Source organism: Aspergillus fischeri, genomic scaffold, assembly GCF_000149645.3.
Source record: "Aspergillus fischeri NRRL 181 1099437636247 genomic scaffold, whole genome shotgun sequence".
Taxonomy (NCBI): Eukaryota; Fungi; Ascomycota; class Eurotiomycetes; order Eurotiales; family Aspergillaceae; genus Aspergillus; species Aspergillus fischeri.
This window is the reverse complement of record NW_001509772.1, coordinates 1197238-1215869: the sequence shown is the minus strand read 5'-3', so window position 1 is coordinate 1215869 and position 18632 is coordinate 1197238. Positions and strand designations below refer to the sequence as shown.

Here is an 18632-nt window from a genome sequence, read left to right as displayed (position 1 = left end):
TATATAAGTTTCTGCCTGGGGCATCGGGCACTCCGCCTTCGTCAAGCTCCCCCCATCTGGGTGATCATTCATTCATACCTAGATGATCAAGGATCGACAACAGTCAACCAGTGCTCCTCCTTACCTGCCAGGCTCATCGAAGCCTCGCTATGATCTAAAAAGTCTCCCTTCTGTCTTCATAAACGGCCCATCATGGCGCTGAATGCATCCAGCGGTTATGTTGCTCCCAGCAACTTGGCCGAAGCTCCGGATGCCTCACTCTCCATGTTTGATGTCCGCCGTGTTCAACTGCAGTTCCCATTAGCTGCGGATTTCGTCGCCGCACAAGTTGCTAACAATGTGCTCATTCTGGCCTTGTCGACGAATCGCATCCTTCGTATAGATCTAGATACTCCTGAAGACATTGACGGTAACTGATTCCCCCTCAAGCTCATGCGCTCCGTCCCGCTATCCTCGTGGCAATGCTAAGGCGTTTTGAACTAGATATTGACCTTCCAAAGAAATCCTCGGAAATCGGAGTGATTCGTCGAATGTTTCTTGACCCAACTGCATCACATTTGATCATTACTACGACCCTTGGCGAGAACTACTACCTTCATACTCAGTCTAGGCATCCCAAGTCGCTGTCGCGTTTAAAGGGCGTTTCGATCGAGAGTGTTGCCTGGAACCCGTCACTACCAACGGCTTCGACAAGGGAGATCCTCTTAGGCGCTACAGATGGTCAGATTTGGGAGACCTACATCGAGCCGTCCACGGAGTTCTATCGGCGCGAGGAAAAGTACGCCCACTCAATCTACAAAGTTTCGGAGGGGTCACCTGTGACTGGAATTTGGACGGAACTGGTGCCTACGACGCCCGAGCAGAGACGAGTGCTGATCGCGACACATGGCAAGCTACTATATTTTCAGGGGCGGGCAGGGAGGCAAGGGAGCCAAGGTATATATGCCGAGCTCTTTCAACGGGAGGCACCAGTAGTGCACGAGATTCAGAAACCATCTGGCGCCGCGCCGTCGACGCTGGTGATCTCCGCCACCGCGGTTGATGGGCATAATGTGGATAGTTACGCTGAGAAAGAGTTCGCCTGGCTCAGTTCGCAGGGCATCTACCATGGTCAATTGCCATATGCGTCAGGAAGAGCGAAAGGGCCCTTTGAAGGCGCCAGGATGCTACCGCGTTCCATGTTCCCCCCGACGGAGTCAGCTCGGGGAGGCAGGAAGCTAATCCAAGATCCTATCACCGCTATGACACTGTCACAGTGGCACATTCTAGCCCTTGTCGAAGGGAAAATCGTTGCCGTCAACCGCATGAGCGATGAGATCATCTATGAGCAAGCAGTGCTCGAGCCTGGACAGAGTACGTTAGGGCTTCTGACAGACTCTATGCAGCACACATATTGGCTGTTTACCAGCCAGGAAATCTTCGAAATTGTTGCTGAGGACGAGGACCGGGACGTGTGGAAAGTTTTCCTGCAGAAGCAGATGTTTGACCAGGCACTTGAATATGCCCGCGGTAGCGCCCAGAAGGATGCTGTGGCTACTGCTTCTGGCGATTTTCTAGCCAGCAAGGGCCGTTACCTAGAAGCGGCCAAGGTTTGGGGCAAAAGTAGCAAGGGGTTTGAGGAGGTCTGTCTGACTCTGATCAATCGTAACGAGCATGACGCTTTGCGGAAGTATCTCCTTACCCAGTTATCGACATACAAGAAGTCATCTACCATGCAAAGAATTATGGTTGCGAGCTGGCTGGTCGAGGTTTTCATGTCGAAGTTGAACGCTCTGGATGATAACATAGCCACCAAGGCTGAGTTAGCGGAGGGAGCCAGCACTGAGGATATCAAAGACGAGCTGAGCAATGTTCGGACCGAGTTCCAGGAGTTTGTGAACAAGTACAAAACCGACTTGGACAAGAAGACTGCGTACGACATTATCAGTAGCCATGGCCGAGAAGAGGAGCTGCTCTTTTTTGCGACGGCGACTAATGACTACAATTACGTCCTGTCGTATTGGATACAACGAGAAAAGTGGTCAGAAGCACTCAATGTCCTACAAAAACAGACGGATCCCGATGTCTTCTACAAGTATAGCAGCGTGCTGATGACCCATGCTGCGACCGGGTTAGTGGATATCCTCATGCGGCAGACAAACCTGGAGCCCGAGAGACTTATCCCTGCGCTTCTCAATTATAATAAGACTGTGAATGTCCCTCTCAGCCAGAATCAGGCCGTGCGATACCTCAACTTTATCGTTGTCAATCACCCGAAGCCATCGGCTGCAGTACATAACACACTAATCTCAATCCACGCCTCGAGCCCTTCACCTTCGGAAGCGGGCCTTCTCACATACCTTCAATCTCAGCCGTCTTCGCCCCCTCCCTACGATGCCGACTTTGCGCTGCGGTTATGCATTCAACACGAACGTGTTCAATCATGCATCCATATATATAGTGCGATGGGGCAGTATCTTCAGGCCGTTGAGCTGGCTCTGCAGCATGAAGATATTGAACTAGCCGCGATCGTTGCGGACAGACCGGAAGGTAATGACAAGCTCCGCAAGAAATTGTGGCTGCTTGTAGCGGAGAAGAAGATTCGGCAGCCAGGCACCGGAATTAAAGACGCCATCGAGTTTCTGCGCCGATGCGAGCTGTTGCGCATTGAGGATCTGATTCCGTTCTTTCCCGACTTTGTCGTCATTGACGACTTCAAAGACGAGATTTGCAGTGCTCTGGAGGACTACTCGCGGCACATTGATGCATTGCGCCAGGAGATGGACAATTCGGCTCAGACCGCACGACAGATCCGATCGGAGATTGCGGCGTTGGATATGCGTTATGCCATTGTGGAGCCGGGGGAGAAATGCTGGACTTGCTCTTTACCGCTGCTTAGCCGCCAGTTCTTTGTCTTTCCGTGCCAACATGCATTCCACAGCGACTGTTTGGGCAAGGAGGTACTCGAAGGCGCAGGCGGGAAGAAGAAGTACATTCGTGATCTGCAAGCGCAGCTGAATAAAGCCGATATATCATCTTCTCGAAGGGAGGAGATCGTGAAGGAATTAGACGGACTGGTTGCTGAGGCGTGGTAAGTTTCTTCTCACCAAATGCAACAAAACCCGACTAATTCGTCTACAGTATCCTCTGCGGTGACCATGCAATCAAACAAATTGACAAGCCATTCACCACTGATGCCGACATTGATGAATGGGCTTTGTGATTTATCTCGAGACTACCTGAGATTCGAGGCCTCTGACCTGTTGTTTTCTTTTCTTGTATTTTCTTCCTCAGCGCATGCCGATTGATTCCCCTTTGGTTGCATACTCTTGGATTGAGCGTTCAGCACGATGTATAGTTAAGAGAAGGATCCATCTGTATTTGAGACAGTGTATCTATAATTCGTAAATGGATCGAAGATGATGCATTACGTAGCCTGTTACGTGCTCGCCGTCGCGAAACAAAGAATATATCTGCCACACTCATAGACAAGAACGACCATCAAGGTCCAATTAGTCTAGGGCAGAACTATCGGACAAGCGTTAGGATATCTCAAACAAAGCGAAACAAAACAAGGTAAGACAGGACAGAGATTCCGCCCCCCAAAGCATCAATCGTGACAGAAGCCATATACATGGATATGCATACAAAAGTACTCATCGTAACAATTGCAAGAGTTCCAGATCCTTCGAGACGGCGGGACTAAACGGCGCGCAGTCCTCCAGGAACCGCAGCATCTCGTCGGTCCACCGTTCCCAGCCGACGGGAAGGGTCTTGCGGAGGCGAGGATCGGGATGGTGGGAGATACAGTAGAAGAGAAGGACTTGACCGAAGAATCTGTTGACGGTGTGTCAGTATATGCAGTGCGGTGCGGTTCATGACAAGACGAGGCAGGAGGGTAAGCTTACTGGGAGCAGAAAGCGAACTTGATCGGGATGCAGCTTTTCATTTTGCGGAAGATGCCGCCAACAGGGGGCCAGTCCATTGCGTGGCGGAGGCCGTTGCGCATTTGCTCAAGATCGTGGTCCGTTACGCGTTGCGGGATCCGGAGCGCTTTGTACAGGTACGGCCGGCCGATGTGGAAATTGGCGATCATGTAGCGACCGCGCAGCATTGCCTCTGTGACTGCTATGGCGGGAGAGAGGGGCCGGTTCGGATCGATGGGGAGAGGGGAGACCGGGGCCGGGGAAGGGTTTGGGTCCACCGGGGTACTGGGTTGAGGGTCGGAGAATTGCAGCGCGGGGGGGAGATTGATGCGCCATTGCTCGAGTTGGTGGCGAAGTTCGGCGTTGACGGCCGGGAGGGGGAAGGTTCCGGAATCGGCTGAGGATCATGTTAGAGGTCTTAAGCAGCGCAGGAGGGACGGGGCCAGAGGCGAAGACTCACAGTAGAAGTACAGTGAATGGCGGATGCGGGTGAGGATGATACGGTGGGCGACCTGCGCGAGGAAATGGTACTGGAAGAAGGATTCGTCGATTTCTTCCGAAGAGGAAGAGAAGCGAGCTGGCACGAAGTCGACAGATTCGAAGCCAATAAATTTAGGGATAGGGACGAGTTCCTCGAGACGTGAAAGGCCACTGGGTGGAAGATGCAACTCCTGTACAAGGATGGTTTCGTTCATGAGAGTGTTCCAGTACACCCGCGATTTCATGTCTCCTTCCCACTCGTCGAAATTGACATCATGGCTTCGATTGTTAGTGGCTGAAAGCATTGCATGCCCGGAAGGAAAGTCAAGGACTTACTTTGTTAGCATTGACAAACAACACGTAGCAGCGCGGTGAATCATAGCCCAAGAATCCATGGGACGAAGGATCTGGCTGTAGTATACGCTTCGATATCAGGTCAGCAGGCGCTCATCTCGGGAAGAAACGAAACTCTTACGAAGACAAGAGGTAAAATTGACAGCTCTGAATGTCATTGTCACACATCAGGAAGCCAATCCGTCTCCGGGCTTCATTGAAGAACCGTAAGCCTGGCGGCTCCTCGTGGATGACCCCCATCCACTCCGGCGGTTCAAAGCGACTGCTTCGAGTGCCTGGCAGAGGATAGTTTCCTTCCTGATGGCTCAGCACAGCCAGACACCCCAAGGCCATCACATTAAGAACCAGGCAGGTTTCAATGGTGTAGCCGAACCCGCTTTCAATCGCCGCACCAAGAGTGAAAGCGAAATAGAAGGTCTTGTCCATGATCGGTGTGAACGGATTGAAAGTAGCGAAGAATGCGTCCGAAAGACCCTTGATCATAGCAAGGGGCAGTGCTTCCAGCCAGTCCTCTCCGGCCTGCGGGGGATACGGATATGTATACATAGGCAGATGGGGACGCTTCATCTCCAGGTCAATCACATAGTTCCTCCCCAGTCGTTCATGGGCATCGAGAAGTCTCCGGGGCAAGATCTCTCGAGCTCCAGGCCAGAGGATCACGCCATGTTGACTGAAAGAGATCGAGACATGGCCATTGGAGTCGGTTGTATTGGGCCGCTCATCAAACACAAAGTCATCCGGCTCCCCCATTTCGGGGGTGAGATGCTGTGACTGCGAGTTTGACGAGGACGCATGCTTGTCACTGGCGCGGCCACTCTGTCTCGGGGTAGCAGCATCTCTCAAGCCCTCAAGTGCATGGAGCATCTGTTGATGGAGAGGCTGCATGTCGTCACGAACTGCCGAAGAGATGTGCTCGAGCTTTGTCTCCAGGCGATGGAGGGTGCTCATGATCAGACTAAGCGACTGATCTCGTCTGGAAAGAATGTCAGCGACAAGAAGCCCCAGACAGGCGCTATCATCCCTGGAGACTTACTTGGACGACTTGCGCTCATTGTACACGCATTCCAGGCCGAGCGACTTGCACAGTCCACATTTTGGGCGCGATTCATCGCACCGGGTCTTTTTGAGGCGGCAAGTCTCACATGCCTATACTCGGGTCAACGATGGACCTGACGGTATTACAAGGCAAAAACTTACTACAGTGGCGATAAAGTTCCTAGGCTTCTTGACGGACCCGCTTATAGACTGGGGTGGTTCTGGTGACAGGAGATCATTAATGGGCAACAGGCCATTGTGACTGTTATCGATAGACTCTGGTGGTGAGCCACCGTGGAACAATGACTCCTCGTATGGACGCTTGCTCATATTGCATGGTTGGCAAGTCGGTAATCCCTTTTTCTACTGAGGATCACTGATACATCATTGAACAATCTATCCGATAGGTGACCGTAATATTTGATGATGACAAACAACGTCCTTTTGATACTCTTCATGGGATAAGATATCAGCCATCGCCATCCCGAAGCGGAAGAGTCTTTTTTCTCCGTCTCGGCGGTGGGTGCAGCCGATGCCGACGAGCCAGTCACATTGGCCAATTCTACATCTCTGAACTACTGATATCAGAAGAGTATCTCAGCTTCTTGGAAGGTCTTTAGTATCTATATCTGAGACATCATGGCCGAAGATTCATCACCAGGTCAACGAGCTCGCTGGAAAGCAGGCGAGAACTTCCATGATGAGTGACATGTGAATATTTGCCATGTTTCAAATCGTTTCAATCAACAAAGACTCTCCCCTTCCAATGAGACAATACTTACGTAGATACCAGATTGATTACATACCCGAGCCAAAATGAGACATTGTCAAACGAAGATGAAATCAGGTGGAATGCTGCTGAGGAGACACTGGCAGTTGCTGGTATGGATCGTGACGGGAGTGACATATGCATATTCCTGCGTGCCTGTGCGAGAGGTTCTTCTTGAAGCTGACTCCAGAACCGTTTGCTGACGGCAAATACGCTGCTTATTGTGTAACAGCCACGGAAGTTCCTGGCCAGTACTGTGTAGGGTCTCAGTCTGTCACGAAGAGAGCTATGGAGACCAACTCATGTCGGTATTTATTGCCTGTCACTGGGTGGAATGTAACACCAGATTATGCCATCATTCCTTTCAGGAAGAGCAGGAGAGTAGTACTGGACTCGTCAGACGAGGATCAAGGATCGATCAACTTGGGAGTATCAGTGGGATAAGTCTCATGTAGGGTGGCTCCCTGGTGATTGTACTCCCTACAGAAAGGGGAGTATTCGTGATGCAGCTTGGATGTGCCTTGTAGATCAATCCAATGAAATACAGTCAGCACTGAAAAGGGCTCCAATGCAAATGCGGACATGACAATAATAATCAATAAAAGCAAAGATAGGGAGACCACTTAATCCAGAAGAAGAAATGCACGATCTATTCTTCTTTATGATGCATGATGATTATCAATGTCGTCAGCGCATAAGCAGCTCTCCAGATTGGCCTTTCTAGTCGCATTTCAGGAGCAATTCAGGAGTAAGTCCCAATCATCCGAACTACGCCGCTCTACCTCCGAGAAGGGGCCGTCAGCTCTGGTTCTTGTGAACTGTTGTAACCTCACACCATCAAGGTACATCAATTCTTAATAGCAATTCTACAATAAATATTGCTTATAGTTGTGTGCGAGGATTCGGACTCTTTATAGGTGAATTTGGGAGGGTTCGGAACTAGGAAGAAGGTGAGATAGAAAGCAATAGGAAGACGTTACCTTTCTGGACTCACGGGGTCCGGGAGGCTAGATCAGGCGCTCACCGTCTCAACATGCCATTAGCTACATCAGAACCTGTTTACGGGAAATAGTAGACATCATCCAAGCAAAACATGTCTAATTTTGTCACTTTGACCCCAATCCTTCGCGTAGCTGGTCATTTTAACCGGACACCACTACTCATCACTTGTCGTCTCGCTCACTCACCCTCTAGTCCTCCCTTCAGTCCCGTTCAGACCATATCCGAACATTCAGATTTACAATACGAAGAATTTTTCCGTTACTCGAGCGGAAGATGGCTGTGGGACGAGGATATCCAGCTCCGCAATCGATACAAACGGTTTAATGTGTCCGAACTCAAGGCTGCTGCTACCAGAAGCGTCGGTGCGAAGGCCTGCGTATCTATGACGAAAATCGCAGAGGGCGGATTCAACAAGGTCTTCCGACTTGTGATGGATAATAATTCAACAGTGATTGCACGTATACCATATCCTAACGTAGGACGTTCCTGCAAGACCACTGCGTCGGAAGTTGCGACCATGGACTTTGTAAGTTGCCTTCCCCGGAGTATGAGGCACAGAATCTCACCTATGACCCTTCGCAGGCTCGGACTATCCTTGGGATTCCTGTCCCAGAAGTCTTAGCTTGGAGTGGAAAAGCAGAGAACCCTGTGGGATCGGAATATATTCTTATGGAGGAAGCGACTGGGAGGCAACTTGGCGAGATTTGGGATGATCTGAAGCTTGCTGATAAGTTGAAGATTGTGGAGGACATCGTTGCTATTGAAAAGAAGTTCCTATCTCTATCGTTTACACGGTATGTCAAGACTATTTCAGATGATGGCCATCTAAGTCTGATGGGGAAGCTTAGTTATGGAAGCCTCTACTTCGTAAACGATGCGTTTCCGGGTTGCGAAAAGGCTGAAATTGCGAGTGATGCACCACAGTCACAGAGGGAGGAAATCGAGAGCCAGTTTGTGATAGGACCAGTGCCCAATAACGACTTCTGGGACAAAGGACGGGCATCTTTGGAAATTGATCGCGGCCCTTGTGAGCTACTAAATATTCCCCCCAGTAATGTTACCTTTGCTAAAACCTGTTCCAGGGAAGTGCCCCGAAGATTATCTCAAGGCAATAGCTCGGCGAGAGATTGCTTGGATTAGTCGTTATGCGACTGCAATGACCCCAAAGCCACGATATGACATGTTTATGGTAGCAGAGTGCTACTCGCAAAACTCCGCTGATGCCCATATCGAGCTTTACAACAAGTTCCTGGATGTTTCCGACTATCTTTTGCCGAATAATAAAGAGCTGAACAGGTCTACTATTTGGCACTGGGATATCCATGCTCCGAACTTGTTTGTTGAGGGGAACAAGGTTACTGGACTTATAGACTGGCAGGATAACTGGGCTGGCCCTCTCTTCCTCCAAGCTCGACGTCCGAAATTAGTAGCCTACAATGGAGATATCATGCTGGAATTGCCAGAGTACTACAAGGATATTGAGGATGAAGACGAGAGAGCTCGGATTCGAGCTCAAGTGGAAAAATCTATTGTACTCTGGGCATATGAATCCAACACAAAGAGGACAAATTCAGTCCTCCACGAGATCTTTGACTTGCCTCACGGGCGTACAAGGAAAGAGACAGTAGTATTTTCTACAAACACATGGGATGACGATATCATACCCTTCAGGCAGTGCCTCATCCGTGTTGCGCGGTATGTTCTCCCTAGCTATACTTTAGATTCAATGTGACCAACTAATATACGAACCACAGCCATTGGGATGAGATGAACAATGAGGTTGCTTGTCCGATCAACTTCACAGACGAGGAACTGAAAATACACTATCGAGAGGGCGAAGGTTGGAATGAGCAAGCGGACTTCTGGGACGCACTGCGAGGGTTTGTGGAGCGCGATGGTTGGACTTCGAATGAGGATTACGAACGTGCACTTGAAACCTTCGCTGAACTTAGAGAGCTTGGATTACGGGATCTAACAGGAGATGAGCGATTGCATTTTGAAAAGCAAACGCGCTGGGCTGCGAGAAATGCCTCAGAATAGATCATGCTTACCATCCACTTGAATTGATCAATGGTAGGTTGTCTTCCAATCTCAGAAACTGCTCAAGGTAAAGAGCAATAGAGGGAACCCCGGACCCTTGAAACCGAGGAAACACAGCCACTGAGCTAGCCATACTTACCACATATCCTCCAGCGCTCAGGAAACCCAGTGGCACCGTGGCAGAATTGGCGAAACAGCATCTGATGAAGAGAGGTTTCCTCTTACAGCAGGCCTCAGCTCGATCCACGAGTTCTGTCCGGTCCACAGTCTACGGAGATTCGAAAGTCGGAGGACGGTGCCAAGATCCAGCAAAGTTCCCCAGAGCTTGGGGAATGGGATCCACTAGGGAGTAGATAGACACCAGATACTCCGTCGTCTGCACAACTTCTGGCAATGATCCTAATTAACTTTGGAAGATTGCAGGTGATGTATGTCCGATTTACGTATTACCCCATACAGAGACAGAGAGATTTCAAAGATGGGACTGTGTACGGAGTACGAAAAGTAAGCACAGTTAAGTTACCTACAGGAAGTTTGGACCTCTTTGGACAAATCACACATCATTGAGAAGTTAACCCCAATTCGACGTTACCCAATGCGACGATAGGACCGAGGAATTCCCATATCGACTGGGGCAACTCGAAGATCGTGCGGGGTAATCAACAGACTAGTAGTATTTGCAACGGCAGGGTGCTGCTGGATCGCTCTCATTTTTGGGGCTGCTAGTGCAGAAAAGAAGGCTGGTATTATCATTATTGTTAGATCGTCTTCCGCCACATGGGAGGGAGTGCTTGATCATGCGACTTTCTTTCGTAACCGTCAGGAGGGGGGAATTCCTGTGTTGCCTTCCTCTTGCGTTATGGACATGGTGCACAGGGCAATGACAATCATGCCCGCCACTATGGGCTCTTGTTCTTATTCTGGTAGGGGAAGGTAGACACGCGACCCGAAGATAGTCAGTTTGATTTTATATATTATTGTTTTGCACATTCAGCAGAGATATGGCCGATCTGGAGAAAGGAAACGGTGTCATCTCTGTATTCTCCGACTCCGACCCAGCTGTTATCCTCAATTTCGTTCAAGGCATTCGGTAAAGGAATACATGCACAAGGTAACTATGTAGGGTAGATCCATGCATTGGGGGAATGTTCTGTCCCACCAGACCAGCCAACCATACTTGCCCGTAAGTGTTTACAATTATCCTGAATCGACTAGGAAGCCTATGTACGCCGCCATACAAAAGAAAAACTATGTAATTAGATAGCATACAGCCCTAGCATACAGCCCCTACAGCCCACGGAGGGGTACTGAATTGAGTCCATCCGGGGTTATTCTTGGTCAGCGCCCAGCCGCGCTGCCAATGGACATAATGGAATGGATTAGCGCTCGTAAATATACGTATCTAAATGCAATGGCAGCTGCTGTGGTGAATAAGCGTCCATCATTCCAGCCATTATGCACAATCTGCCAAACTAACGGTCAATACGAGGAGCTGAGTAGGCCAGAAGATGTGCTCGACCGAAAAAGCAGGGTAGACATCGACGGTAGGCCGGATTACTCCTCTGGTTGGTTTCGACGGGCGTTTACTTTGCGAGTTGAATCACTTCCCAAACACAGGCGCCTAGGTCAATCGACGGCAACTGAAACTACCAGATGCCGACTATGGCGAAGGGGGAGTGGCATGCTTGTCAACCCCCGGCCAATGTTTGAGGAACAGTCCAGTATCATAACCACAAGCATAGACGAGGGAGGAGTGCGGGCATCTCGGAAAACCCTAGCAAAGAGGCATGTCCTTGGGGGCGAAGTGACCAGAGTATCAAAACACCTCGCTAGAAGGAACCTCCAATGAACGACTTTGATGCCCACACTCAACAATCAACTAGAGGCAAGCATCAAGCTCATATTGCCCAATTGGGATTGAATAAATGACTTGAGAAGGTTGCCAGATACGTAGGGAAGCATAGAAAGTGATGGAAAGTCATAGAATCATAAGAGTGCCGTCAGCCAACAGATAAGAGAGCTCTATTTGTAGTGGCAGGGGAAACAGACCACGAGAAGATGGTGTGGTGTGTTTGTATGGTTGATCCGGAGGGAGCTTATCGCGTGATGCCAGCTAGGGCGGTTGATCAAAGATAATGTCCGCGATTGGAACCGTGGTGATCGGGGAAGCAATCTGAAGTAGCTACCAAGTTGGACTAGACAAGTCTCCTCAACAACTCAGAAAGTACTGTGTACCTGCTTATCAGGAGGTATATGTCATGCTCTCCATGATTCGTATGCACCCTCGGCCATTTGTCCAGTCTGCTGTGCTGTACACTGTACCTTGTGAGCCGGTCTCAGGGCAACAACAGGAGGTGCATCATCCAGAAACACGCAACGCCAACTGCAAGGTCAAAAAAGTCTACACTTTACTGCGTAGAGACACATGCATACATAAATGAAGCGGTCAAGCTTGGGCTAACGTAGGCTGCAGCTCAAGGGCCTTTTGCCCTTCTCCCGCTCTCTCACCGCCGAGATTGCGTACTTTGATGGAAAGTCAGTCCGTCCATTCCTCTGCCAGCTGTTGCCAGGCATGTGCATCCAGCATGCATGCCAGCCACTGTCAAGCCGTTTTTCTTTGGTCCTTTTCCTTGACGACGAGTTGAGATTGTTGTCTTCACAGTGACAAGAGCGGTAGCCAGTTGAATATTGCGATTGACCGACCATGCATTGTTATTCTTCCCTCTTTGCTGAATGTGTCAAGTGTCCCGCCCGCTGCTGTTGAAATCTGATACATTGGTTTCTCGGGTGTAATTGCTTTTTGAAAACCCCGCAAATTGATACAATTCCATGATTGCATGACTTGTGTTTGAGAATCCCGCGCGCCAAAGGCTGTTCAACGTTGATTGCGCAGATCAGGTATTAGTTGTGCGACACAGGGGGTATTGCTTTGTATAAGCAGTGCTGGGACCATCTGAGCCGGGGCCGTTCACAGGCAAATCTTATTGTTATGATCCAGGTACATGTCCCTACATAGTAAATACTGGCCAACCCATAGATCTTCGCTCGTTTCGCTTTAATTAATGATGATATAATCTAGACAGGTACGACAGGGATATCAATGAAAATATCCTTAATAATATGATGCTAAATGCTGACATCTGTTCCTGTAATGACGTTTCCCATGCTTTGAAAGCTTTTGGCTCTATGAGAGAGTTATGATAATTACCTTATCCTTGACTCCCCCAGGCCTCCTCAGGTCTCAGACACTCGAGCCAAGTGATCATTGGTCACTGCGCTGTCCGATTTGGTGTGGCGCTATGCAGCCTGAATTTAGTATCGATTCGGCGGCTCCTTATTGGTTCAGATTGCAGTAGCGGCAGTGCATGTAGCCGAAAATGGAGTAGCCTTACCGCCACCGTTGCTCCGCCATCGGTGAGGGGATTTACTGGGGGGTGCCCGTGATGCATCATCGCCTTCCTTCATCCGGTTGACTGGTTCACCACCGAGGGTCTCGCCCAGTATCGACTCCCACATCATTGTTTATCCATACTCAGCAGCCCTTGATGGCAAAAGCCATTGCTCAAGATGGAAGCTATGGTGCAATTGCAAATGAAGATAGAAATGCCAAGTGGTTATACATTATGGTGTCTGTGAGATACCAACTATTCATGCTTCCAAGGTAGTTATTTTCTATCATTCTAATGAAAGGTCCTCTTAAGACCTTGTTTAGTCTTTGGACCTGCAGGAACTTAGTTAGCATCGTTGTCCCCTTTGATTACTTGGTACCTAATATATACGATGGACGGAGTATTTCCAGGCATATCTGATTTGCTGTCCAGCCTACCACGGCTGCGAAACTCAGTTAACAAAGAATCAAGTCAGAATAATAGGTAACTACCTTATGCTTCTTTAGCTGCTCCACAGTAGGTCTAACAAGCAACTCTGTTATCTCCAATGCATAAGCGCTGATCCAAGTAGCAAATGTACACCTGGTCCTGGGAGTCTGGGACAAACGTAGCAGATTCATAAGCATATCAAACTGATCATGAAAGTCGCAGCCTAATGACCCTGATTCGAATTTATGCATAGGCAGGCTACAGAAGACTCGTTGAATCAATCGACAGTGCTAAGGAATGCCTGGAGGATTCTAATTCCTTTCGAGTACCTGGGTGATTAATGATTTTAATTACTGGAACGCTACGGACTGATACATCGTCATGTGGCCAAAGGGGACCAACAATCCATTATCCTTTCTCAACGACTACTTTAAGACTCAATATTGGAGCTAGTGATTTGCATTTTTGTTTCCATTGTCCTAATAATGAGGATCTCCAAGATAATAATGGAGATGATAGTGACGATGACGAGGATGGGAACTTGCTGTAGTTACCTGTCCATAGGATGAATCATTCAGGGGGGTGTGGGCCCATTTCCGAAAACAGGCTCGACCTGCGCCCATCTGCCAGCAATCAGGAAGGGTGGGCCGACCGGAGATCACCCCTTCGCGCGTATTGTTGTTACCTCGTTATTTAAAGATACTTTACCTACCTTACCAGTTACCACGAGGGCGACGTATTGGTATGAAGAGTATGACAGCAGATTGGCTCAGACGGAATCCACTAATGGATCCACCTCGATGTCGTCCAGTCACAGGACGTTTCGCGCTCGTTCGGCCGCTTTCTGTACTGGCCTGTTACCTTACTTCCTGCTCCCCAAAGGTTCCGGGGTGCCGGTCTTTGCCTTAGGTAACGGAAGTATTTGCCTGCTGCTTCCCACCCCTCCTCCCTTATTATTACATAACCATACCCGGCCCAACAACCTGACATTATTGCTCATCGCTGGTCTATAATAGTTTCAGTCATACAGTACCCGCAATCTCCTTATCCATCCTCTCCCCATCCCTATCGCCTCGTCTTCCCTAGTCCATACTCCTAGTCCGGTCCTGTTCCTTCTTCTTCTTCTCCCATCTCTATCTTCCATCCGACGTCTCTTTCCTCCTACTCTTCCTCTTCATCATCGATTCGAACCCACCTAAACATTTAAATTGTCCGTCCGCCATTACCTACATACCTACCTAATTTGCCTCCCGACCGACCGTCTGCTCAACTCATCCTTATCCCGATCAACCACAACCCTCACCAACCTCCTTCTCGACCTCAACTCGTTGCGACTCGATAGTGCTTCTTAATTCCTAAAATCAGATCAGGTCTTCAGTTCTTCATCTGTTCTGAGCAGGTGCACTCGTCTTGTCTGCTTCGAGCTCCTCTCACTCACCGCTGTATCGTCTCTTTGGCCTCCCGAACACCTCCAGCTACCGTGACTCATACCGCTAGTCAACCACGGATAAGAAGTCATTTGAGACCAACCCTCTCTGCGACTTGCAATTCACTCCAGAACCGTGCTACATTGCAACAAATATACTGGGCGTGAGGGTATCGGTTTGATTGAGCGTGAGATCTGCCTCGCTATCTGCCAATCACCGCCAAACCGGGGCCGGGTGCTGATATCTGGTTCTTCGACTTTGTTGGAGACACCTGATAACAGTTGTCCATTGCCTTCTAACTGGCCCTTTAATATACCAATTCTCACCACTGCAAGTTTTGCATCGTACGCCCTCCGGAGCTCATGACTTTTTAATCCTCGGCTTCTGAGTCACACCATCTTCCTCGCCCTTCAGCCTGGTGTTCGAAGGCAGCTTTATAAGTTACGACACTTGTTTGTTATACTTTGGCATTAAAGTTACGATATCACGCAGCGTTTCTATCGTCTCAATTTCTTCTCACCTCATATCTCTCGTGTCCTTCTGCCGGACATAGCCGTTCACTCGAAACTCGTTCTTTATTCATCCGATTCAACTCATTCTGTGAAACGATATACAGATGAACCAATAACGGTCTTTACTATTTCCTTGCCTCGTCAAACCCTCCCTGGGTACTCTGAACCGCGCCCTGCGCCTACTGTCATCTTTCCCTTTTGTTATCATCTCCGGTATTTATATGAAAGTCTGAGTCAACAATCGGTGTTTCACTTTTCATCTCTTCGATTCCTTTCTGTTCCCTTTATTCGTTGGTCCTCTTCGGTGGTCAAGGTCTTATTGGCATTGCAGACCTGGTTTTCTTTCTTGATCATATTTTATAGCCTGGTTGCTTTTTTCTTGCTTTCTGTTCTGCATTGGCCTTCCGAGAGGTCTCATACTTCCTGATCGACCTTTCCTCATTTGTCTAAAGAGACTGCTCTCACGGACCGCCACCGATCCTCTCTTCCAACGGACCGCCTACCTTTTTTCAAACGAACGTCCTATCCAAATCATCAGTCATGGATTGCCTGAAGAACAACTTTGTCAAAGGCCAGCTCTTGGATGGTCGTTTTAGGTCCGTGGCTCCCTTGAACCATGGATCCTTTGGTATGGTCTTTCTCGCTACAGATACCAAGACCGGTCAAGATGTGGCCATCAAGTGTTTGACCAAGGCACCATCCGATGATCCATCGGCTCCGTTTGCCATTGACGATCGTTTTGAAGAGCTCTATTGTCACAAGCGCCTTGCCCACCATCCGAATATCGTGAATCTTATTCACTCATTCGAGACGGAGGCTCATTTGTACCTCGTTCTGGAGTACTGCGCCAACGGCGATCTTTATGAAGCAATTCGGCTCAACCGCGGTCCCTTGGAGACGGAGCATGTTCGCGATTTCATGCTGCAGCTGGTTAGTGCTGTTGAGTTCCTTCACTCGAATGGCATGTACCACCGTGACATCAAACCGGAGAACATCTTCTTGACGCAGGACGGCACAATGAAGCTCGGTGACTTTGGCTTGGCAACTCGTGCTGCTTGGTGCCATGAAGCGTGCGTTGGAAGCGACCGCTACATGGCCCCCGAACAGTACGACCCGGGTGCTAATGGCTATTCGCCTGCCAAGGCTGATATCTGGGCGATTGGCATCTGTTTGCTCAATGTCCTCTTCGCTCGCAATCCCTTTGCAACTCCCACGGAATCGGACATCCTCTTCGCGGATTACGTTCGTGATCGCCAGTCTCTTTTCGACATCTTCACCAACATGTCCCAGGATACTTTTGAGATCCTGAGAATTGCCTTGGCCATCGATCCTGAGAAACGCTCGCTTGCCGGTGTCCGTGATGCCCTGTTGCGGGCGGTTTCCTTCACTACCGATGATGAGGTATTGGACGATTTCTGCACCGACGACCGCGAGGTTGTTCCTGCAAGTGCCAACCGCGAGCCTCTCCGAACCCCCTCGGTTCAAACCGCATCTGCACACCAAGGCGATTCTTTCCCCTGGGCCAAAGCTTTGCAATCCAGCCCGCCACAAGCCATCCGCCAGCTGTCTGCTATCCCCGACAACGAGAGCTACTCCGAAGACCTCTTCCCTGCCTCGGAAACTGCTGGTACTTCCTGGTTCTCCGTTCATCAGGGCACTCCATCTATGGCATCCGTTCTCGACTCCGCCTTGGGTGAATCTTTTAAGTCTACTGCATTCCGCCCGGTTGCCCCTAGGTACCCACCTCCTTCGGATCCTGTGCCAATCACAGGTTCTCTTCCGAGCCATGCAGCCAAACCGATACCCTCTCTATCCATGGTGTTTGGGCGGAACAAGAACGACCAGATTTCGAAGAGCTGGAGCGACCTTTGGGACGAGGATGAGGAATTCGAACATGAGGATGTCGTCTTCCAAGAGAGGCATGAGGCGAACTCGCGTAGCTGGAGCCATGAGAGCAGCGGTATGGATATTCCTACTCCCGCGACTGGGCTTCGTGAGCCCAAGTCGTCCTCGATTCTCAATGCTCGGTCGTCTGCGCAACAGACGCCTTCCACCAAGCCCGTCGACATTACTGCCAAGTCACCTCTCGCCGATGTTGGTACTCCTGCTGTGAATTCAGCTCCTCGCTTCTCGCAAAGCTCACCCAAGAAGTCGAACCTGGACAAGTGGGCTGCGCTAGGCGACAGAAGAAGAAATTACAAACCTACAGAAAGATCACTCGGCCAGCCGAAGTCTTCAAACAGCATGAGTTGGCGAAAGGATTGGGGCCTTGGCTCGTCCGGATTCGACTACGGATCTTGGGCCAAGAAAGATAACCTCGCGCATCAGGACCGTCGCCGCCGCCCGTTCCCGGAGAAGGGTAAGCGCCGTGATGCCGTGGAATCTCCAAAGGCCGTCAAACCTTTCACTCCCAGCGGTTACGATGGAAGCATTGACGAAGATCTTGATCTTGTGGGTGGCTGGCACGACCTTCACCTTTAAGGTCATCACCATCATTATCGTCAGCAGCATCGTCTTTCCCCTTGTGTCCAATGTCTTCCCGTCCCGTTGTTCCGTCTCATCCATTTTGGAAGAAGAGCAGAGAAAACCTATATACGTCACCTTTTTTTCCTTTCCTTTCTCGATTTTCTCTTTTACACTTTACTCGCCTCTCTCCTATTCTCCATTGAGAAAAACAAAGCGCACTCTCATAGATAGAATTTCTTGTTCGCGGCATTGGAGCGCGTGGTCATGTCTGTCTTTTTATTCCTGTATATTATAGCTCGCTATGGAGCATGCAAGCGGTGGCGGCGAGCGGTTCAAAAAGTGACTCATCAGCAAATGAACCATTGGGATTATATTCCAAGAAGGTTGGGTGCTCTGTTCGAGTTCAACATTATGTGTTCACATACTCTTCAACATCGAAAGGTGCAATTTGTGACGGTTTGGCAATGGCACAGGGGCAAGGAGCGATGATGCATGGCGAGAGTGATGGATGGTTTACGTTCGTCGCCGGCTATTCATTGAATCTTCTGCACGAGTCTGAAGGAAAAAGCGGGAAAAAAGGAAAAGCTTAGCGACTATTGTTCTCTTCCACTTTCTGTCTATTGTTGGTTCCTTCAAAGAGCCAATGCACTGTACTGTATGTAGCGAGCTAGGTGGAACAGCTGATTAGGTAGGCTGTGAAGTGGACAATAATCCCAAGGAATAGTCCTGAATTTACAATTTCTCGTGAATCGTTTCTTCCTCTGATTAATTACTCTAGTAATTCAGGTTAAAGAAATGAATCCCCGCCTGTGCACGTAGCTACC

At 49.4% G+C, this 18632-nt stretch overlaps 4 protein-coding genes across 4 annotated transcripts, besides 1 other annotated feature; 3 read left to right on the top strand and 1 right to left on the bottom strand.

Annotated features, from left to right (window-relative positions):
* Window positions 1-192: 192 nt before the first annotated feature.
* Window positions 193-3202, top strand: NFIA_036680 (vacuolar protein sorting protein DigA; the record flags this gene model as incomplete). Its single annotated transcript, XM_001265992.1, has 3 exons — window positions 193-409; window positions 484-3070; window positions 3121-3202. The coding sequence occupies 3 exons, from the start codon at window positions 193-195 to the stop codon at window positions 3200-3202; spliced, it is 2886 nt and encodes a 961-aa protein (XP_001265993.1).
* A 433-nt stretch (window positions 3203-3635) lies between these two features.
* On the bottom strand, window positions 3636-6104 carry NFIA_036670 (putative C6 finger domain protein; the record flags this gene model as incomplete). Its single annotated transcript, XM_001265991.1, has 7 exons — window positions 3636-3816; window positions 3888-4302; window positions 4366-4664; window positions 4722-4808; window positions 4861-5712; window positions 5773-5885; window positions 5937-6104. 7 exons carry the CDS (start codon window positions 6102-6104, stop codon window positions 3636-3638), a joined length of 2115 nt encoding a protein of 704 aa, XP_001265992.1.
* Window positions 6105-7636: 1532 nt separating this feature from the next.
* Window positions 7637-9585, top strand: NFIA_036660 (uncharacterized protein; the record flags this gene model as incomplete). Its single annotated transcript, XM_001265990.1, has 5 exons — window positions 7637-8071; window positions 8128-8339; window positions 8394-8572; window positions 8628-9240; window positions 9300-9585. The coding sequence occupies 5 exons, from the start codon at window positions 7637-7639 to the stop codon at window positions 9583-9585; spliced, it is 1725 nt and encodes a 574-aa protein (XP_001265991.1).
* A 1262-nt stretch (window positions 9586-10847) lies between these two features.
* Window positions 10848-10872: a microsatellite.
* A 5010-nt stretch (window positions 10873-15882) lies between these two features.
* NFIA_036650 (putative serine/threonine protein kinase) lies at window positions 15883-17823 on the top strand (the record flags this gene model as incomplete). Its single annotated transcript, XM_001265989.1, has 1 exon — window positions 15883-17823. One exon carries the CDS (start codon window positions 15883-15885, stop codon window positions 17821-17823), a length of 1941 nt encoding a protein of 646 aa, XP_001265990.1.
* Window positions 17824-18632: the final 809 nt, after the last annotated feature.